At 39.8% G+C, this 23,544-nt stretch overlaps 1 protein-coding gene across 4 annotated transcripts in view; it reads right to left on the bottom strand.

Annotated features, from left to right (window-relative positions):
- Positions 1-23,544, bottom strand: part of kcnc1a (potassium voltage-gated channel, Shaw-related subfamily, member 1a) — a 50,700-nt gene that overhangs the window by 7,261 nt on the left and 19,895 nt on the right. For all 4 annotated transcript variants that reach the window (XM_084108034.1, XM_084108035.1, XM_084108036.1 and 1 more), the window contains exon 2: positions 20,559-21,489. In XM_084108034.1, coding sequence (XP_083964160.1) covers positions 20,559-21,489 — 931 coding nt within the window. The remainder of the gene's footprint in view (positions 1-20,558; positions 21,490-23,544) is intronic.

The following is a 23,544-nucleotide window of genomic DNA, read 5'->3' as shown; positions in this document are numbered from 1 at the left end:
AACATTATTCCAATTTATAAGCTACTGAGTTACTACAACAATCTTTGTCAAATAATAGCCTACACTTGTTTGTTCACAGTTTGAACGTTCTTGTTTCCATTTGTTTAATTTCAAGATCTGATATATATAGAGAGGTGAATTATCCATTGTTGCTTTTACAGCTACAAAGCTGGGAGCACTAAATTATATTCAAAGTCACATTACACGATTTTAACATTAAATAAAGCACATAAACAATACCTGAGATTATCATTGCCACACTTTGTGTTTGATGTTCCAGCGCGACGTCGCAGAAAAATAGAAACCGTTTCTAAAATAGCGTCGCCGCGTTGCGTGTAGTTACACGGTGTAAACCTCACTTGTTTTCAGCATTACATTTGACCAAACAGCAGGGTGCAGCTCTGGTTTTGCTCCAAAAAAAAGTGAGGGAGATGCATTGAATTATAGCCCCTAGCCACGGTGTAATATATAGAAACAGCTCATGGCAACCTGCCTTTTCACCTGTGAGCTCTCTGGCAGCCAGAAGCTTCTGCTCAGGCGATTTACGCCTCATCGATCAGACCTGTGAGAAGGCAGAGCACTGCCAAAGCTCCTCAGAGGAAAGAGCGCTGTGAACTATCATTTCTCCCACCTGGATTTTCCATTGTATCTCTAACATTGATTGAAGCAGGCTCTTGCTAACATATTACTGTAAAATAAAAAAGCATCTATCAGCAAGTACTGCAGGCTTCAATTTTATGGTTATTTAAATTGGACAGGAGTACTGTTGGTATATTAGATTGGCTACATTTCATTATGGCCTATTGATAGATAGTACAACATGCATACCCTGTAGACACATACGCACTATGGTGTATATTACCACGGTGACTCAACATATTATTGATACCTTAATATAATTTATTTATCCTAAATATAAAATAAAAATTCTGTCGTTTACCCACTGTCTTCCAAAGCCATACAAAAGTTTTGTGATGAACTGAATCTGAATCAACTAGAAAAATTCAAAAGAATGATTTGTTCAACAATTGGACATCATAATTTCTCATATAAACTCTGATGGTTGCACCAAGGAGTCTGTTCCTCACACAAATCTATCATTAAGCTTCTGACATTAAGCCACTTTCATAATATTTTATGATACAGCCCCAGGTTTTTTTTTTTTTTTTTTTTTTTTTCATTACAATGAAAAGAGCGGTCAGGATATTCTTCAAACCTAACTGAAGAAAGTCATAGGCTACAGGTTTGGAATGACATGAGGGTGAGTAAATGATGACAGAATTTTCATTTTAGTGAACTATCCCATTAATTGGTGTTTTAATTTCCTTTAGGTCATAGTCTTAAATAAAATAAAATATGAGGCTAAGCATGATTCAGGTCACATCTTGTCATTTGTAAGTTCAACTCTGCAACTGTGAATAGAGAATAGAAAATTCTAAGAAATTTCAAAGCAGCAGATATGTGTATTGGTATTTTGTTGTGTGTTTATTCATGGTTCATGGTGTGTGCACATTTATGAGCTAACAGCACACAAATACTTAAAAGCATACACAAACACACACACACACACACACACACACAGGAAAAGTTGTGAAGTGATGCAAGCCTCTGTGATGGAGAAGATTCTGAAAACAAGGAGGAATGACGAGATGACTCATCTTTATGAATAGTCTGATGAACAGGCATTCCTCTCAGTCTCTCTACTGTTGTTTCTCTTTCACTTTCACACTGCAGGCAAGTTTCTATATGATGGCCATTTAAAAATTAATCAACAGTTATTGTATTCTAAGAGAAAAAAAAATCACGCAATAATAAAGTCTCTAGTATTTCATTATATTAATAGATATTTTATGGAGTGACTGGTGACATGGCATTTACAGCTCAGGTGATTGCGTTTGTGAAGTTTAGTAATTTGCATATAGCCTACATAGTATACTTTTTTTCCTCATGTAAAATGTATTAGCAGAAAGATCAGAAGTATATATTTCTTTTTCAAATTGCTTACACACAATTTCTGAAACTATGGCTCCATTTCTTGAAACTCTACACACAAACCCACAAAACATGCACAACATAAGACATCTCTTGCAAAAGCAAACAAAACTAATTTAACTCTTCCAAAAATTGTGTTTTTGTGTGGTAACTCTACACACAAACATCAAATGATTAGCCAGGTGTACAGGAGTTTGTCACACGTACAGGTATGTGCACAAATACACTGTATATGCAGTATGTAAGCACAATTAATGAATGTTACAGTTATTGAATTGAACTGAATCAACACCGAAGTGACTTGAGATGAATATTGAGACTATTGGTTTGTTAGAGCTGCTTTACAGCAGAATTTGTTTTGAATTTGTTACTATTGTGAAGCTGATGTGAAACAATCTATATTGTAGCTTGTATGCATATTCAGTATATGTTGAAGGGGGTGGATTGGAATCCACTGCTGCTTCAATGTATATGTAAGGAGTGATTATAATCAAAGTATTAATCAATATTTTTCCTTCTAAATATCAAATGAGTTGAATGACTTCTCTGGAGATTTTACTTTGTTATAGAAGTTACCAGTGTGATTACTGAAATGTTCTTTTCATGTATTCTTTAATGTCTGTATTTGATATTTGAATGCAGTAACATTGCTTGCCTATTTATCCCGGCTTCCAGAAATTAAATGAGGAAATGTTTGAGAAAGGTCTTCAACATGTTAAAACACATAGGGGTCATTGAAGTCTATAGTTTAAGGGACCATTTCTCAGTTAAAGCCTATATTTTCCATTTAGACTAAAGTTTCCTATCCTTGAGAGAAAGAACTTGTTATCTTGATGTTTTGAGACGAGACTCCTGTTTATAGTTAGAGCCTGGCCAAATCCAACCTTGGAAAAGATGTGTGTTGGTGTGTGTGTTAGTCTTCTTGCTTACAGGTTAAGGAACCACTGGCATTATTGGAGACTGACGGAGTTGTTGTTCGGGACATGCTGGCACCCAGTAACCCAAATCTGAGAACTGGAATGTGCCTAACTTCAGGGTCTGAGTGTCAGCTGCATAATCTATGGAGATATGCTTCAGTCTATCTGTATATGTGTGGAAAATTACTATGTTTATCTATTTCTTAGCCAATGAGAATCATTCAACCTGTAAGCAATGACGTAGCTTAGACCTTGGAAATGGTATAACTGCTGTGATCTTTGTAACTGTAAGCGGGGCGGCCTACGAACTCCTGTGTGAGTCTTGAAGCTGACTTCTGCTGATGAAACTGCAAACTATCTTCAGTAAAACTTTTCTTCAATTTTTTATAATTCTGACTCCGGGTCTTCTTTCAAACATCTGGTCCTTGGGTCCTAAACTGTTAACCCCTAACAATGTGACCTTGGATAACAAAACCAGTCACAAGTAGCATGTGTATATTTGTGGCAATAATCAACAATACATTGTATGGGTCAAAATTATCGATTTTTCTTTTATGCTAAAAATCATTAGGATATTAAGTAAAGATCATGTTCCATGAATATATTTTGTAAATTTCCTACCGTAAATATATAAAAAAAAATATTTTTGTGAGTGAATGCAGCAAAATCGCGAACATAAATGGACAACTTTAAAGGCGTTTTCTCAATGTTGCACCCTCAGATTCCAGATTTTCAAATAGTTGTATCTTGGCCAAATATTGTCCTATCCTAACAAACCTTACATCAATGGAAAGCTTATTTCAATTAAAAAAATTTACCCATGTGAGTGGTTTTGTGTTCCAGGGTCACATATATATATATATATATATATATATATATATATACACACACACACTGAAAATGCATGCAAGCCAAGTCAGAAAGTCAACTTTATTCGCCCACCGAGGTCATTCCAGGACCAGCCCCGGAGTCAACGCCAGGAGTGGACCTGAACCTGATCAATCTGTGGTCCGTGGAACCAATTCCCTCCCAAGTCCCCACCCTTGAGTTATCATATTCTTCACTGGTCCCGTCCGGAAGTCTTCTCTCCATATCCCTGCCTGTTGTCCCGTCTCCATCACTGGTCACAGCCAGTCCCCTGGATCCGTCAGCACCACTGGTGTGGTCCAGCTCCTTGGCTCTGCCTCCGGTGCTCACTCTGCTGCTCATCCTCTGCGCCTCAGGCTTCCAGGCCCACACCGCCACCTCGTCCTGTCGCCCTCACCTCGATCCACCACTCCTTCATCGCCTCTGCGGTCCGTCTGCCCGGAAGCTCCGCTGGGCTCGCTCGACACTCCAGTTCGGCCTTCGGCAGTCGACCGGGTCGCCATGGTCCGTCAGCCACTCAGCTCCACCGGCTCCTCCACCACTCAATATGGTTCCACCTCCGCCGATCGGTCCCAGGGTTCCGTCCGCACCCTCAGTCTGGACTCCTCCCTGGTTCCTCCCACCGTCAGCTCCACCATGGTCGGCAACTCCACCGCCCTCCACCGAAGCCTCCGCCTCTTCTCAACATCCTGAACTTTCCTGTCATCACGGCGTGAGGTCGCGCCTTTTCGAGGGGGGCGTAATGTAACGATTACGTTCGTTCTGTCTGCACCTGTTCTTGTTAGTCCTAATTAGTTTAATCTTCCTCCACCTGTGCCTGTTTAGTTCCCTCATTCACCTTGTGTATTTATACTCCCTGTTCTGTTCTATCCTTTGTCGGTTATTGTTGAATGTCATGCTTGTCTGCATGTTTGTCACCAGTAAACTCTTTGTGAACTATATTCTATATTATTCTATAACTATATTATTTACTTCAACAGAGTGGCAAAGAAGGCACTATCTATTGCAGCTGACCCTAGTCATCCTTTTTCCTGCCAGTTTAAGCTACTTCCTTCAGGTCGTAGGTACTCCATGCCCAGATGCAGGTCAAATAGATTCAGAAACTCTCTTATCCCGTCTTCTATCTCAATTTTAAACAATTTGTCAGAACTGTTTTAAATGTATTTCTTTACTATTGTGCTTTAGAGACTGTGGGTATTCTATGTTATGTTTATCTGCTGGCTGTACAAATAATTGCCCCTCGGGGACAATAAAGTTACCTTGACCTTGACCTTGATTCAGTCTTCAGTATCTTCCTTCATCGGCGATCCGTGTGTGTGTCGATATTTTCTGTTTCTACCTACACTGCATGTTTGAATGCTGATTACTGAACCTGTATGGTGTTTGGTGCTGCTATGCCTGACTTTGCTACCTATCGCAGTCACATTTGTGATGTCACAACACACGAATAGTCACAACACATGAATAATTTGTAACTAGTTAAAAAGTTAAAAGTAACAAAAGTTAAAAGTTAAAAGTAACAAAAGTTAAAAGTTAAAAGTAAAAAAGCAAACTTTTGCAAACATTAAAAGCAAAAGTTAAAAGTAACTAAAATCTCAAAGGCTTTTGAGACATTTTGTTCAGCTGGTTAGTGTAGAAAATTCATCCAATAATGATTCTCAATTCAACATTGTCTCTTCTAAAAAAAAGTCTGTACAGTATGTGTGTGTCACATTCACCGTCTGTCATCGTCTTGTCTTCACTACACTTCCCAGAATCCTCTGTAATCATCACCTGCACCTGCTCCTCATCACCTGTGATCATCCTCATCATCATCATCACCGTCACCTGTTGTCCTAGTCATTATCTGTGTATTTAAGTTCCCCTCTCACTCCTTGTCTTGGTCGGTTATTGTTTGTGCACCAGCACGCTGTTTCATGTTTGTTTTGAGTTACCACCTATTAATAAACCTTTGTTATTTTTGTACTTCACTTAGCTTGTCTTCTTCCTACCTGGACCTTACAGAATAACCGACCACATCATGAGCTGGGAGCTCGCTGGACAGATCGCGGCTTTGGCTCGGGATAGCCGCGATCTGTTGCAATTCGCCATTCCAGCCGAGCCTGCACTTCACGCCAGTCCAGCCGAGCCTGCACTTCACGCCAGTCCAGCCGAGCCTGCACTTCACGCCAGTCCAGCCGCGCTTGCACTTCACGCCAGTCCAGCTGAGCCTGCACTTAACGCCAGTCCAGCCGAGCCCGCACTTCACGCCAGATCTGCCGAAGCCAAGGCAGTTCGCGTCATGCCCGCCGAGCCTGAGACTGAGAGTGTCATGTCCGCCGATCCAGTCGTTGGCCCAGAAGAGCCAGATCCAGTTCTGAGTCCAGCCGAGCCCGCACTTCACGCCAGATCTGCCGAAGCCAAGGCAGTTCGCGTCATGCCCGCCGAGCCTGAGACAGTTGTTGGCCCAGAGAGGCCAGATCTCAGTTCCGAGTCCAGTTCCGAGTCCAGTTCCGAGTCCAGTTCCGAGTCCAGTTCCGAGTCCAGTTCCGAGTCCAGTTCCGAGTCCAGTTCCGAGTCCAGTTCCGAGTCCAGTTCCGAGTCCAGTTCCGAGTCCAGTTCCGAGTCCAGTTCCGAGTCCAGTTCCGAGTCCAGTTCCGAGTCCAGTTCCGAGTCCAGTTCCGAGTCCAGTTCCGAGTCCAGTTCCGAGTCCCTGCCCAGCTCAGAACCCTCTTAGCCGCTGGTCCTGCCCAGCTCAGAACCCTCTTAGCCGCTGGTCCTGCCCAGCTCAGAACCCTCTTAGCCGCTGGTCCTGCCCAGCTCAGAACCCTCTTAGCCGCTGGTCCTGCCCAGCTCAGAACCCTCTTAGCCGCTGGTCCTGCCCAGCTCAGAACCCTCTTAGCCGCTGGTCCTGCCCAGCTCAGAACCCTCTTAGCCGCTGGTCCTGCCCAGCTCAGAACCCTCTTAGCCGCTGGTCCTGCCCAGCTCAGAACCCTCTTAGCCGCTGGTCCTGCCCAGCTCAGAACCCTCTTAGCCGCTGGTCCTGCCCAGCTCAGAACCCTCTTAGCCGCTGGTCCTGCCCAGCTCAGAACCCTCTTAGCCGCTGGTCCTGCCCAGCTCAGAACCCTCTTAGCCGCTGGTCCTGCCCAGCTCAGAACCCTCTTAGCCGCTGGTCCTGCCCAGCTCAGAGTCGCCTTCGCCCCCCGTCTCATCCAGTCTTGAACCAGAGCCTGATAATTTCCCCAAGAAAATTTGGGGCTATGAGTCCTCTGGGGGGACCGTGGAGGCCTCACCGACACGGTTCCCAATGCCGTCCTGGCCACCTGAAGGGTCTTCTCCGCCATGGCCGCCCGAAGGGTCCTCACCGCCATGGTCACCCGAAGGGTCTTCTTCGCCATGGTCCGCCCGAAGGGTCCTCACCGCCATGGTCACCCGAAGGGTCTTGACCGCCATGGCCATCCGAAGGGCCTGCTTCGCCATGGCCACCTCCTCGTCCTGCACCACCGTGGCGGCGATACCATCCTGGAGTCTCCTGTCTGTCATCTCTCTGTTCACCCTTCGGTCACAGACTCCAGGATGCCCACCCCCCCTCCCGTGTTCTGCCTTCTACGGCGCGGAGTAATGTCACATTCACCGTCTGTCATCGTCTTGTCTTCACTACACTTCCCAGAATCCTCTGTAATCATCACCTGCACCTGCTCCTCATCACCTGTGATCATCCTCATCATCATCATCATCACCGTCACCTGTTGTCCTAGTCATTATCTGTGTATTTAAGTTCCCCTCTCACTCCTTGTCTTGGTTGGTTATTGTTTGTGCACCAGCACACTGTTTCATGTTTGTTTTGAGTTACCTCCTATTAATAAACCTTTGTTATTTTTGTACTTCGCTTGGCTTGTCGTCTTCCTACCCGGACCTTACAGTGTGGTTAAACATAGCATACGAATACAGGATAAAAAAAAATCCAAAGACTTCTAGCTGCAGACTACATGTTATCTCCTCAAGCAGGAATCTCCTCAACTCTAATTCTGTGAATGAGAAGGACAGATCTGCTGGGGCCCTGCTGCACCTGCCCTACTTCCTCGCTGCTAACCATCAAATCCTTCTTTTTCTTCATCAATCCCCTCACTTTCTGCACTCTCCTCATTTGTATCCATTCATAAACCTCTATCATATGAATAACAGACAAAGTTTAAGCATCAGTTCAGATCATTGGCCACACGCATACATAAAAAAAAAAGATTTATGTTGTTCTGTACACATAGTTCAGTTGTTTATGGATTTCTGGGAACAACTAAATTCTACAACCAAATTCAGTCTTGAAAGATTCATGTAGTGACAAGCACATATACATACATAGCATCTTCTTTCCTACGGCTGTGACTGAATCCAATTAATAGCAACTATTCCTTGGAATACACAGGGGTGCTGAAATATACCGAACCCAAACTATATATTTATGATACATATGACAATATGTATATTATTTCAGATCTATGAATGACACAATTTACAGCAGCTCTTAAAATATCATTAGGCTGGATGTTAAGTGTGAGTGGAGCATTTTGAATAAAAAACAGGGCCAAAAGCATAATGATAATTACACAACTCATATTTCTCAGGAGACCTCAGATTTAGAAATAACTATACGACAGGGATGGATATAGGCACTGTCTATAAAGGACAGAGTGTTGACTCATCTCAAACAGTAATTCTCGCTGTGTGAGTGTGTGTGTGTGTGTGTGTGTGTGTGTGTGTGTGTGTGTGTGTCACAGAGCTGAGAGTGTTTGCTGTGTTTCTCTGCAACCGTGGCCAATTCAACAGATGCTTTCGCTCTATGTGCTGGTGATTCTTACGGTTCTCTGCCCAAAGTCAAATGGATGGAGCTGATAATCAAGGCCTTTGTGCCATCTGTAAACTCATTTACAAGAGAGAGAGAGAGAGAGAGAGAGAGAGAGAGAGAGAGAGAGAGAGAGAGAGAGAGAGAGAATAAAGGAAAGGAAGAACATCTATAAATTGTTTTTATGTAGAGAATGTTTCATATTTTCAATCTAGTTGGCATGAAGACCAAAACTGGATTGGTTTCAATATGTATTATGTGTCTTACTCTCATCTTAAGTCTAAACAATACAAATGATGCAGATGAATCCCTAAAAAAAAACTACCAGAGACATTTTATTTCTAAAATCCAGAGAGCCAATTAACAGTAGGTCATACATTGATTTATACTGCCTTCATCCTCAGACCATCTTACTGTGTGTGTTTTTGCAGTACCGTGTGAACGGCACAGGAGTCGTGCAAGGCGAGTGAATGACTGCAGCTCATTGCAGAGTGCGATTCCTATTGTGTGGTTACTTGGACACTGTTGCCATAGCAACAGGCTCTAGTGCAGTGTAAAAATACAGAGAATGAAATAATAAAGAGATTGTGTGAAAACCCATCCTTTCACTTCATAACAAAGATTTGTCTTAAACTAACAGGACAGAATGATCACGTATGTAAAGACTGGAGGAAGGACTCTCCTAGTATAAATAACTGACATACTTGAGCTCTTAATAGTATTCATTGAGTGAGTTCTCAAAGTTAAGTGTTTGTCACAAACTCTCACAACAAAGATTTTTTTTCCTGAGGCCACTGATCCACCTTACATGCTAAAGCTAGAATGGCCATTCACTGACACTGGACCAATCCAGTGGTTTTCAAACAGGACTTCTCTCTTTTTTGAGTCCCTCACAAAGGGATTATATACTGTATATATATCTTATATATATCATAATATTTGGGGGTCCTTGGCATCAGAAAGCTTAAAACCTCACGGATTATTCCATGTAAAGCAGGGATGTAATTATACCGTTTAGAAAAAGGGGAATCCCTCCAGTCAGATTTATGAAGGAGTCACTCACAGTTACTCTCAACAGATTAATAAGAGATTCTTTACCCAGTCTGATCAGACACAGCCAACAAGTCTATCTCTTCACTTCTCTTGTACAGCTATCCATACAATCTCTACATGAGTGGCTCAAATGAAGGCACTCACCACCACTCACTCATGGTAAGAATGCTGTGGTTGGGAATATCTTATATGCTGGTCAGGCCCTCTTACTGTGTCACATTCATATGTGAGTGTGTGTGGCGGATAGGCAACATCGAATTTAGTTCCTATTTACTTATCTTATTTACAATTTTACAACAAAACTGAACTCAAACCAACATTAGGTAACATGGATACCAGATGTGGACGAAGTACACAAATCAAGTACTTGAGTAAAAGTACAGATACTATTAAAATATTGTTCCAGAAAAAGTATTCATTTTTGGTTTACTTTTTTTGCGTTTTTACGGTTCGAAAACCATCACACAGAACGAGCAGTGCGCTGTGTTTTCTATGTTGCTAGGCAACCACTGAAACAGCTGTGCTGTCAGTCAAGTAAAGGTCAAATCAGCCTTTTATTAACTTTATTTACTTTTTGTTAAAGCAACACTAATAACATTTTTTACCTTAAAATAATGTTTCCAATCAGTGGTTCATCAAGTCGTAACAGGGTGAAAGGCACTTCTGGATTCGCTTTGCGGCCCTATATCTGCTTTAACCACACTATGCAAGTTTGCCAAACCAGGTCGCGTTTCTGTAGTTCGAATGAGACATAAGAAAACTACAAATTTGACTTGCTTTACGTCAAGCGTTACAATAGTCATTATTTAGTTTTTCTTCGTTTCTGATGTCGCAATACATCATGCTTTCATGAAATCATGCAACATACTCTACCTTGTCTGTGGACATCGTTCATTCAAAGCCGGTGCTGGATAAACAGCGAGCATGCGTGCGACAGTTGGCTGCGGGCGGCGAAATTATTTACGACAGCGGTAATGGACAATTCCGCTTCCAACCTGTAGGGCGACTGTTATAGAAAAAACAGTTCTTTTCTCTATAATTTATTTTTCAATGATTTAACAAATGAATGCCATACATTCATTTGTCTGTATTTTGAGTTTCTTTTATGATGTTAGTACAGCTGCAGGGTGTGTGTGACTTCAGAGGTGAGAGAATTCCCGTGCTGGAGAGGGGGGTCAAGGGGGGTCCCTTTTGTTCCTTGTGTTGTGGTGGGTGACAAGAGATAACACTATAAAAATGCTGGCCAACCTCTGCTCTGAGTCTCACTCTGCCTGCAGCTGGACTATGGGTAGACTGGGAACATTTCTTGCAAGAAATAAATATCTTTTAAGGACAATTTGAATCCTGAAGTCTCTTATGCTTGATGCTGTTTTGTTAGTTATTGTTTTGCTACAACAATTGGTGTCAGAACTGGGACTCCTTGAGGTTTTCTTCTGGTCCTGACAGCGGATTTGACGAACTGATCATCTCAAAGCACAGGCTTTGATCTTACCTCGCCGAATTTAAGAGAGAAGAGCCAAAGCTGCTATCAGGGCCATGGAGAAACATCACTGGATTCAAAAAGAACTCGCAGCAGTAAAAGCATCTCGGGTAAGAGACAGTAAAATAATTTTTAATTTGTGTGATGTAATTTGGCATAACTGCAGGTGAACCAGGGCGGCTGAAAACTATTTCCATGGTACGAGTACTAGAAAACCTGATTGTATGCAGGCATGGAACCCTCGTTTTGTCGGAATTTATTGAGATCTGCAGATCAGATCAAGTAGTTTCGAGCTGATTGGTTGAACTAATTGCACTCAAAAAAAATAAATAAATAACTTTTGCCTTATATTTTAAAATAAGCAAAAGTAACACAATTGTTAAAACTGAAGTTTACTTAATTAATTTGTGTGAAAACTACATGCAAACAAATTAGATCTTGTTGGAAAAATGTAGTTAATTTTCGTGGAAAAGTTTTCCTTAATTTAACTGAGTTCGTTCAACAGCCTTTTTGAGTGTGGGCAAAGACCGGTACAGATTACTAGTCGGGATTAATCGGATATTAATCTAAAAAAGCCATAATTGGTTCAGCTCCTGCCGATTTTGGGTAAAATTCGGATCTGTCAGAGACGTCTCACAGATTATTAGACGCGCATCAATTTTGTAAATCCTGGGATATAGAAATCAGCCGGCATGCACTCTAAAAAATGCTGGGTTATTTAATCTACCCAACCGCTGGGTTATGAAATTTTTTACCCATTATGGGTTATTTATATGGAATTTGGGTTATTTTGTGCAACTCATGTGTTGAGTCAAAATCCATCAACCCAACATTATATCGTTTGACCCAGCACGTGGGTTGTTTGTGCTTCGAACGTCATCATATCGTCACCAGAGTCCACACACCGAGCGCTCGTCACAGCAGAGAACCTGACTGATCATCCAGCGAGGCAAACAAATAATAAAAGGTATGTGTTGTGTACACCACTACATGTCTAATTCAAATTGTCTGTGTTGCGTTACCTATTAAAGTACTATCTGTATATTGTCGATGTCAAGGCTAGTTAGTTGGTTTGGCTAACAACGTAGCTAATGTTAGCCATTTAGCCGTTATCATCACGGATAGCCTGCTTATTCGTTTGGTCTGAATTACATTTTTTGTAAGGTGTTATACATTAAGCAAAAGTTTATTTTTATTCATGTGGAGATGTGGGACTTAGTCTGTTGTGGTGAGAAACTGGGACAATTTTGAAAACTGAAAGGAGGACTCTGTGCGCGCCAGCGCCCTCACATCTTCTGAGGATTTGGTGCGACGTGACGCGGTGTCTCCTGTTTCATCAATTTGTCCTGTTATTTTGCAGGTACTAGCCTATTGTTACAACAACTTGATAATATGCACACGAGATCTATAATGTATATGTTAATACCGCAGATATTTCGGGTAACGTTAATGACGTTCGGGGTTGTGAATATGTTGAATATAGGTCTATGCAGACTGTCCGCCATTTTGTGAACGCTGTAACATACGAGGTTATTGTGAAATGCGTTTAATTCAAGCGGGAAGGAAGTCGACCGGAAGTTGAAGCCGGCCGCGTGCCACCATCTTGTAGCAGAACTTCACTTGCATTAGCATTCCATTGACTCCCATTCATTTTGGCGTCACTTTGACAGCGAATAACTTTACATCTGAGACGTTTGAAGACTCCATTTGTCCATTATTTATTTCTAAAGAAACACGACAATGTATAAAATGCTCCATTACCTTGTAGCTTATGTTATGGCCCCGTAGAAGCAGTTTTTGTAAAAGTAGGCTAACGATTGCGTCATAACCACGCGACTCTCTGTCGCACAGTAGAGAGATTACCGTATGGACGGGAGGAGAAGCTCACGGGCAATCGGGGGGACGTGGAGGCAAAATGACAAAATAATTAATCAGAATACCTAGCAAAAGTTTCTCCTGCTCCAAGCTCATGGACAGCTCCTACTCACACTCTCCGTGTCTGCAAGATTCGGAAGGGAATGAGTCAGATTTCTCATGCCACAGCCTCTAGAAGACAGACGGGTTGCTCACGTCACATCTACGTCGTCAAGCTCTGTTTGAGTCTGCGCGTCAGGGACGGAAGTCCTAAAAAATCGCTAAAAATGGGCTTCACTTGTCTCAATTGAGTTCCAATGAGATGGCTCTGTCCACTTCTTATACTGTCTATGGTTTAATTCGATTCAAATTGACTCCAGTTACAAGGTTATAGTGTTCATTATGAGTTACTTGGCCTTCTGCGCGGGGCTTGTAACATTAAGAAATATATAATATATTTCTGTGCCCTATGCAGTGAGCAGCCACAAATATTATTGTGCAGTAAAAACATAGACAATTTACATGTAACGTTATGCAATTTGTCATATGAATTGTATAGAGAGAGAGGGAGGATTGTTTTCTCTATATTTTGTATAACTTAAGTTGATGGTGCTCTTGCAAGGGCTCTCATACCAGGTAATTATTAAACGGAATAATTATTTGATGAAGCAAAACAGTCATATTTCTGTGACTGACAACTTTCTTTTTTACAGAATGTACCATATCAGATAGTACCATATCAGACGAACGTGCGTCACAGCTTAAATAATGGTTGAGAAACAATTCTCAGCCCCTCACCCAGATAGAGACCTACATGCAGAACACGGCAGTCTACAGGGCCAAGTGGATTAGGGACAACAATTGGACCATCGATCAGATCCTTGAAGAGTTCCCTCGTCTGATGACCAAAGGCATGGTAGGTATAGGGAAATATGATCTTGAATATGAGGATGCATTGTTTAAAACGTTTTATTAGTGTGCTACATTGAATTGGTTTTAAAAATGTGTTTTCCATTTTATAGATTGCACAGAACTTTCTTGTCCTGCATTGGGATGCTGCATCAAAGTTGTTTGAAACATGGCTACCCATCTATGCTGAGAAGATCCTGTACCTGGCAAGACAGGAGGGGAAGCTGACATTGCCCCTGGATGGATTAACACCAGGTAATATATTCTTGTCAGCAGATCTTGTAAATGCAGGGTTTTTAGGGGTCTTACGTGGGTGGGCAGCAGATGTCTATATTTTGTCTATATTTTAATTATACTATAGTAGTCGGTAGACATTTGGTCCTTACTCACTTGCACTCTCTAACTCTCGCTCTCTTGTATTCTTTCTTTTTTAGCCTGGAATAAACATGGTGGAGTACCTTCATGAGGTCAAGGCATGCAAATCTCCACTGCACCAGTTCCACTATATTTTTTATATGAACTGCACCAGTTCCACTATATTGTTGCATTATTCCATTGTTGTTTTGTTTTTGTATTGTTTAAGTGTTTATTGCATAATATATGCATACATCTAGCATGTATTCTGTTCTAGGTTTAACAGTTTTAAATGGGTAGTCAATTGCAGTTTATTTTCTAAATTGTATTGTAATGTGTTAGACTTAATCTGGCATATGGGTTAATTTTACCCAGCATAATATGTAGTTGAATCAACCTAGAATTGTAATTAATTTGACCCAGCATTTGGGTACATTATATAACACATATGTAGTTAAATCAACCCATAATTGTAATTAATTTGACCCAGCATTTGGGTACATTATATAACAAATATGTAGTTAAATCAACCCATAATTGTAATTAATTTGACCCAGCATTTGGGTACACTATATATAACAAATATGTAGTTAAATCAACCCATAATTGTAATTAGTTTGAACCAGCATTTGGGTAGAATATTTAACTCATCTGTTGGGTTAAATATGACCGACCCATCTTGCTGGGTCAAATTAACTACTGCTGGTCTGGTGCAATATTGATCCAGCAGTTGGGTTATAAAACAACCCAAGTTGGGTTATTTTTAACCCATCATTTTTAAGAGTGTGGGGTCACCTCACAGTAAACTGAATAATTTTAATACACCGGTTTTCTGTAAAATGGGGAAAAATTACAGCAAGAAATGCATGCAAGAAATTGGGAAACGGATAATTGTTAAACAAAGGGTTGTTGTAGTTTTGTTCATGAGTGTAAAACTGTGAACAGACAGTATAGTAGTTTGTTGAACTGAAGAAGATAGAAGAAAACGAAAATAAATGCAGAAAGGATTAGCATTTAGGGAAAGATAGTAGGAAAATAGAATATTTTTATTGATAGAATTTACAAACAGTAAATTGTTGGATGGAAAAGAAGCAGATAAAAGAGAACAGAGTCGATGCAGAAGGAACTGGCATGTAGGGAAAGATAGAATGTTTTTCCTGATGGAAACAGTGAATTGTTGGATTGAACAGATACAGAAGGAAGTGGCATGTAGGGAAAGATATAAGGAAAGATATAATTCATATTTATGAATGCCTGTTAAGTCAAATTAAGTTGAAATGGTATGAAGTGAGTTTTAGATAAAATAAGGCATTGAGTATGATTAACATGATATAAAGATAAGGAATCATGTACGCAAATGTAAGCAAAATGGGAAAAATTCTATATTTTAGAGATAAAATAATGATTGAAATGACGATGTGAATGCTTTATTGTATTAATGTTATGAAAACAAGAGTATTGAAGAATAGATTGCCATATTTTTGTAACAAGAGTTGAAGGTACAAGCGGCTAAGATAGAAGATTTAGAGAATCTTGTGGTTTCTGTAAAACAGTAGAGATAAGTGGGACTGAATAATTATAATACAATCTTGTGATTTAAGTTGAATCTGCAAACTAACCATTTGATAGAAGAATAAGCTTTTAAAACCAATGTTGATGAAATTAATGACACGTTAAAGTTTTAATACTGTATGAAGAGTAACTGAACAGTCCCGAGATAAAAGAGAGTAAATGTTGTGTAAGCAGCTCTGCCAACACTATCTCTGAAGAGATTTGCAGATGATGTTTTGTAAAAGTTTGATTGTGATTGGAAAGATAAACAATAACTTAACTGGCTCCAAACAAAGAAAGTGCCAAAATGACACAAATTTAAAGAAAAGTCTGTGTTAATATGGGTTAGAAAGTAGATCAATGTTAATATGATGAAGATTATGATTTGGCTATTGTAATTGAATTTGCAACTGGGACTGTAAAAGAAAATACAGAGAACTGCTTATCAATGGCTCTGTTTGCATTTCCTGAACAGAACACACTGCTTCAGGGGTGTGAGGTAGAGTGGGGCTTTTAGAAAGATCAGAGTGATAAGACTGTTGGCAGGATAACAGAGAGTGTTTTATTGCGGTCAGCGGGGTCATTCAGTGACTGTAAATGCCATGACTGTAAAAGTAAATGAGGGAGAAATAAAGTTGATAGATGGAACTTTTGAAAGTTGTAAGAAGATTGAGTGTAAGGAATTCCTTTTGAAAGGAAAGAACTATAAAAAGTACCGGTTGACGTAAAATTACGGATAAGACTAAATGAGTTGCAAAATATTTACTCTAAATATTTACTGTCACTAAAAGGATGATTGTGTTTTGAATGAAACGCTTTGATAAGGTTTTAGATGATATAGAGAGACAAATCTAATGAATGATTTATAATGATAATTAAAAAATTTTTTATCACAAGCAGAGAGCGCAGCCTCAAAAGTTGAATCATAGAAGCAGATTGATAAACTCCTAGAGAAAACATTGAAGTCAGGTATTAAATTATGGCAATTGAAAACCTGACAACTAAAATTGAAATGAAATTTGAAACGTTATTAAGAACTAGAATAATTTTTATTATTTCTTTAAGATAAAATAAACAGAAGCAGTGTCACAGGATTAACAGTTGCTAAATGTAAAATGTGTAAAAGGCATTTGATTAAACAATTTTAAGTGATTAAATACTGTTGTTATTAATCTGTCTCCCTATGTTTAACACTAGTAGGCAGTCCGAATGGCTCTGATGACTCTTGAATGCGCCTTTTCCTAAGCTCCAGAAAACAACTGATTCTGTTGAAGAAAACAGATTCTGTGATGGGAAAGAGCGGTAACCAAGTGTGTACGAAGTGATTACCCCAAAGACGGGTAAGATCCTTTTGGCCAAAGATCAACCTAAGACAGGGGAAGTCACGCCACAAACACTGGGCATCTCCTGATGGAGATGTTTTATGTGAAGATGGGTATGAGAGTGGCGCTGATTGACTGAGTGGCCACCAGCATCAGCAGATCATTGAGAGGCCAGATGAGCTGTGAGGAGTTATGGCATGTCTGACCCAGAAAATGTGAGTCCCCATATACCACTCACCAGAAACCACATTTAATTGTATGGCTTGTCTTCCATTGTGACAAGTATCTGCCAGGGGACAACACCCTGATGGAGTTTACAGATAAAGAGCTAATGGAAATGAGCTTTCAAGAGCCAGCTGAGACCGTGAGGTGATTGTCATTATTTGTTATGGAGACAGTAACAAAACCTATTAATTTATACAAGGAACATGATGTTGGTTTGCCTTATGGGCAAGGAAAAATATTTGATATTGAACTAGTTTTAACTCCTGAAGGTCGTTGGACATGATGGTGGCTAAAGATGAGAACAACTTGTGATAAGTCAAGAAAATTTTCTGGAAAACAAAGGTTAGGTAAATTGAGTATTTAAACTAAAGACAACCTTAGAAAAGATCATAGCATAATGTATTTTAGATTGTTGTAATGGTTCTAATTTGAGTCAAACATTTGCATTTTGACATGTGTGAACTATTAAGGATTGACTATGATTATTTTAGTTACAGTCCTAGGAGGCTGTTGAAAAGATTATTTGCTTATAGTGAGAGAGAGAAAGAGACTGCTTGAGTGGAGGAAGGGATGGTACTCTGTCTGTCTTTCTGGTATCAGTCAGCCAAAGAAAGCTGAAGCAAAGTAATAATTATGCACCAAAACAATCCAGCTGACTTTTCTAAAATCAAATGAATAATGAACAGACATGCTTTGAAACTGGTTAAGAGGCCATAAAAACATTAGATAAAAGATACAGGAAAATGTAAGGTTAAAATGTCATTTAAAATTTAAATCTTTTTAGAGAAAAGATATGAATAAGAAATATGAGCAGTTCATAGTCAGGGATGAGTGTGAGTGTTAATTCATGTTTTGTACAGTATGTGTTAGTTTAGGACAACTATTCTGTCTGAATAGTGTGTATAAATTTGTCATTAACCTCTGGAAAGAGTGTTTTAGCATTATAGATGGGTTAAGGCAAATGAAAAATTTGAAAGTAAGCTGAGGATTGTGAGTCAATCTGATGAGAAGGCAACAAAGAACATAGGACGAGCTTTAAGTTGATTGATCATCGAGCTCTGTCTGTTAATTATTATTTTGGTCATTTATGATGTGCAGTAGATTTGAATTACTTTCTGGACAGGTTTAAGTATTGATGCTGTTTTGTTAGTTATTGTTTTGCTACAACAGCGACCGAAGAGGAAAAGTTCCTTAATGTTGCTTTAACATTGTGGTAGTTACGGTTTGTGAAGTCGTTAAGCTCCTGGTAACCCGCGAGAGCATCACAAGTTTATCTTCCATCATCGCACTCTCTGGGCGTTCAAGCAACTGTAGCTTCCATCACTAAAACGGAAGGCCCGCCTCACATAAACAGCGCGCAGAACGCTCACTGGCATAGGAAACCAATTGAAAAAAGGCGCCTCTCACTGCAAAAAACGCATCAGGTGTGATCGGGGCCTAAAAGTGCAAGTACTTGATTTTTTAATGTACTCAAGTATTAAAAGTAAAAAGTACTGATCGATGAACCATATATTTATTCTATCCAGACAAGTCAGCACTGATAAGATGCATACATTGAAAATGTATTGCTAATAAGCAAATGTTTTATTTTACTGCATACACTTATTATACACTATCAAAACATTAAGCTCTGTTAGTTACTGATAATTCAAGTGTTCAAACTAGTGAAATAATATACCATATAGGATTTTTAAAAATAGGGGGAAAACAATTTTGTGCAAATATGTGGAGACAATTTTTTTATAGTGGGGAAGATGTATAGACATTTAATTTGCATTATTTTATCTAAAATCACATACAGACGGTGACACACAAATGTCCACATTTAAGCTTTTCAAAGCTTAAAAAAGCTTTGCCCTTTTACTGAAGACATATAATTTCATTGACAATAATCAATACTAAAATTCATAAGTAGCTTACTTTTTGCATATTCAAGCTCCGACGATATCCTTGTTCTTGGCTCATTTTGACCGGATCGTTGAATCAGTGAGACATTGACTCAAGAACAGCTGCAAATGGATCAGTCCAATTCGATTATTTGTGAACCAATTTAACGTTCATTGGAAAGAATGAACTCGTTCACAAATCAAGCATCGCTTTTGCGTCTCAGAGGGGGAGGCGATTTCTTCAGTTCAAAAGGAATGAGACGTTTTTATGTAGTGGAGTAAAAAGTACAATATTAAGCTTTAAATGCAGAGAAGTAAAAGTAAAAGTTTCCCAAAATAAAAAATAGTCTGATAAAGTACAGATACTTGAAAAAATGTCCTTATAGAATTATAATCAGTATCCATCAGTGGTGAACATTAACAAAGTATTTCTACTTTGTAAGTGTCCACCACTGATGGATACTGATTATAATGCTATGGTTTATTTTCTGTATATGCTGAACAAAAAAAACATGTTGCTCCACACACCCTGTCCTCCTCTAAAAAGCTACAAACACAAATACAAATGTACAGATAAGAAAATAGCACTCAAATGCTAAAAGGTTATGCTCTGAGGAAAACACCTCTCAGGTGGATTGAACAGCACAAGCACCTGACAGGGCAACCCATGTGAAACTGCTTATGATCAGCTTTGAACCGTTTAATAAAGTTCTCTCCTAAACCAAACTAATCGATAATGAAATTCATTATTATATTTTTACTCTAGATTATTTGTTGCTGCCCGACTGTATAATCTTCTGTGGAATTTTCACTTCCTTATGACCATTCAACTGCAGCTACTGAAAGCCATACAATCAAATATGCTTAATGTCACAAAAGCAAACAAAACATACTGCGTGATGACATTTAAATAGTAATTAGGGCAAGCTGATGGACAAAAAGAAAAGCGAGCTGTTGAATGAGTGTGCTCCTGTTTGTCTGGCTGGATATAATTGACCCTCACAGGAGTCTAATGGAAAAACATATAGATATGCAAAATGTTGCATGGGGTATTGGTCGTTATGCAACCATGGTGAAGACTTGTGTTTGTTTCTATGCGTGTCTTTGTAAAGAGGCTGAATAGAATGCAGTGCGGTGAGATTTTATAATGTCTCCAGATGGTTGATCTGTATTTGAACAATTCCCAAATGAGAGACTTGTGTGATTTCAGGCAGGTCTAGAAACATGGTGAGGTGGAAGGGAAGAAAAGGTGAGTTCAATCTCATTTCTGTGCTTAAACGTGTTCTGTGATATTAGTTCAGATGGATATTACTAAAACAAGTGTCCTACCTGCTCTGTTCATTTCCAAAATCTCCTCCTGGGCAGCGGGAGCACAATGGTCACTTTGTGGACTGTGGTGGGGTGAGTTCATGGTGGACTTACAGTAGTTAGGGGAGCCCAGCTGGGGGGCACGGGGAATATGCTTGTTCTTTTTCTTTGGTAGCTTCTGCTTAGCCATGGCTAGAGAGTAGTACATCCCAAAGTTATTGACGATGACAGGCACAGGCATGGCGATGGTTAGTACACCCGCCAGAGCACACAATGCACCCACCAACATGCCTGACCAAGTCTGAGGATACATGTCTCCATAGCCCAACGTGGTCATAGTCACAACTGCCCACCAGAAGCCAATTGGGATGTTTTTGAAGTGGGTGTGCTCGCTGGCACGCGGGTCATTGGGATTGGCACCGATTCGCTCGGCGTAGTAGATCATGGTGGCGAAGATCAGCACTCCAAGCGCAAGAAAGATGATAAGCAGGAGGAACTCATTGGTGCTGGCACGGAGAGTGTGTCCCAGTACGCGCAGGCCCACGAAGTGTCGCGTCAGCTTGAAGATTCGGAGGATCCGAACGAATCGCACCACTCTGAGGAAACCCAGAACGTCCTTTGCTTCTGAACCAGAAAGCCCGCTCAGGCCCACCTCCAGGTAAAATGGCAGGATGGCCACAAAGTCTATGATGTTTAGGGTGTTTTTGATGAATTTCTTTTTGTCCGGACAGAAGGTGACACGCATGAGGAACTCAAAGGTGAACCACACCACACACACTCCCTCGATGTAGGTTAGGTAGACCACCGTCTCTGTCTCCAGGTGAAACTTGGTGGTGTTTTCAAGAGCGTTAAAAATTGTGCGGTTAACGATGGGGTTGAAGGCCTCGTGTGTCTCCAGGCAGAATGTGGTTATGGACACCAGTATGAAGAAAAGCGAGGCAAATGCCACCCACTGCAGGAGAGAGAGAAAGAGAGAGAGAGAGAGAGAGAGAACAAGGGGTAAAAAATTAGAAGGGAAAAAACACAATGTTGATTAAAAAATCCTTTTGTTTGCATCCAAAAACAACTTCCCAAGGAGGCAGGCATGTACACAATACCTGTCAGTGATTTGCTAAGTGATTTGAATAGGTGTTTTTATTGTTTAGCCTAGAGCTGATTTAGACATACTAGTCAAATGTGTCTGATAAGGGCTACACTACCGTAAAACTTTGGGGTTGTTATTTAAAACAATGTTTTTGAAAGAAGTCTCTCAAGGCTGCATTTATTTGATCAAAAATACAGTCAAAACAGTAACATTGTGAAATATTATTACAATTTAAAATAATTGAAATTTTCTATTTGAATGTGTCACATGATGCTTCAGAAATCATTCTGATTTGGAGCTCAAGAAACATTTCTTATTATGATCAATATATTCTTGTGAAAACCTCTTTTTTCAGGATTCATTTTGAGAACTGTTTATTTTAAACATATTTTGTAACACTATAAATGTAATTTCTGTCACTTCTGATCAATTTAATGCATCCTTACCAAAAAATGTCTTCATTTCTTTTCTTTTTTTTGCTTTTTTACTTAAAGGCACTAAGATTTTTCGATCAAAATATCCAAAAACCACTATAACAAATGTTATATATTTTGTTGATTTCTGTACTTACATTATCCCAAATGTTTCTAAGAATGTTTAAATCCAGAGAAATAAGCAGTTTTAACCAGGACACGGGCCGTGTCCGTGCATCGCCTAACATACGCCTTTGTTTTGAATAAACAACCTCTAGTGTTAAATAGTATTGCCGGCACCGGCGTGACCTTTCAACGTGATGACGTAGTTCCCTGTCCGTTTGTTGATCAGCTCAATCCGAACTATTGAAGGTAAAAAGTCTATAAATTATTAAAAAATAAATAAAATGACCTATCGTTTCGCTAGATAACAACCTCTTCTTCAGCTTTGATCGCGTGCAGCCCGTTTAAACACTTCAAAGACTTTTGAAACTGCATTGATTTGGACTTAAAAACGATGGTAACCAATGAAGTCCATTGTTAAAAGAAAAATCCAGAAATGTTTTCCTCAAAAAACATAATTTCTCTCCCACTGAGGAAAGAAAGACATGGATATCTTGGATGGCACTGGGGTGAGTAAATTATTAGGAAATTTTCATTTTGGGGTGAACTAATCCTTTAACTCAATTTGTTAGCGATCACATCATCTACATAGTGCAGCTGATTGGTTGCTATGGCATCAACGGCCAATGAGCTGCTGCTCAACATTCTTGGCATTGTTTGCTGTTAGCAGTCTGCAGCGTGCTTTCAGAAACCCTCCATCTTCCCCAGCTCCACCTGTATAGATCTGCTACGGGGGTATTTAATATATGTTATATGTGCAGCAGCAGCAGCATGTCTTACATGCTCACAGCAGCATGTTTGTGAATGCATTGGCAGTAGCAGGTCTTATTTGCTCTTCAGCAGCAATAATCATTATCAGCAGCAGCCGAGCTGATCTGTTCCGCCAAGACCAAATACAATATATTATCTGTGATTTCAGGAGCTAGGGGCTCTCAAAGATGCTTTAGAAGTGTTGTGATGAGCACAATGAAGGAACAATAAAGAAACAAACTCTGTCTACAACTCATGGGAACTGAATCACTTTTTTCTTTCTCTCACACCCTCTCGATCATTTCTCTGTTCATTTGTTTTATTTAATCTTTATGCCCTAATAGTCTAGTCCCTCAGCTAAATAAAAATGGACTGTTACTCCATTGCCCTTCCCTGAAAGGATGGTGAATTGAGCTTACAAAATGTATGCTATTATAAACCGTATTGTTTTTTTATGTCCAAATAATTTTCTCAGTCATTAAAGGAAAATTTGACCATGAGCATTTGATTTTTACTGTTCAAAATGACCTGAAAGAATGTATCCTCAAGCTGTCCTCCCAAAAAATGTTTCATTTTCACAGCATATTAATTATATATATATATTTGAAGTACAATGAGTTCTCCGCCTGTTAGCGTG

The sequence above is a fragment of the Abramis brama genome (assembly GCF_963993115.1).
Source record: "Abramis brama genome assembly, chromosome: 3".
NCBI classification, from domain to species: domain Eukaryota; kingdom Metazoa; phylum Chordata; class Actinopteri; order Cypriniformes; family Leuciscidae; genus Abramis; species Abramis brama.
The sequence above is the reverse complement of the archived record's forward strand: the minus strand, read 5'-3'. Positions and strand labels throughout refer to the sequence as shown.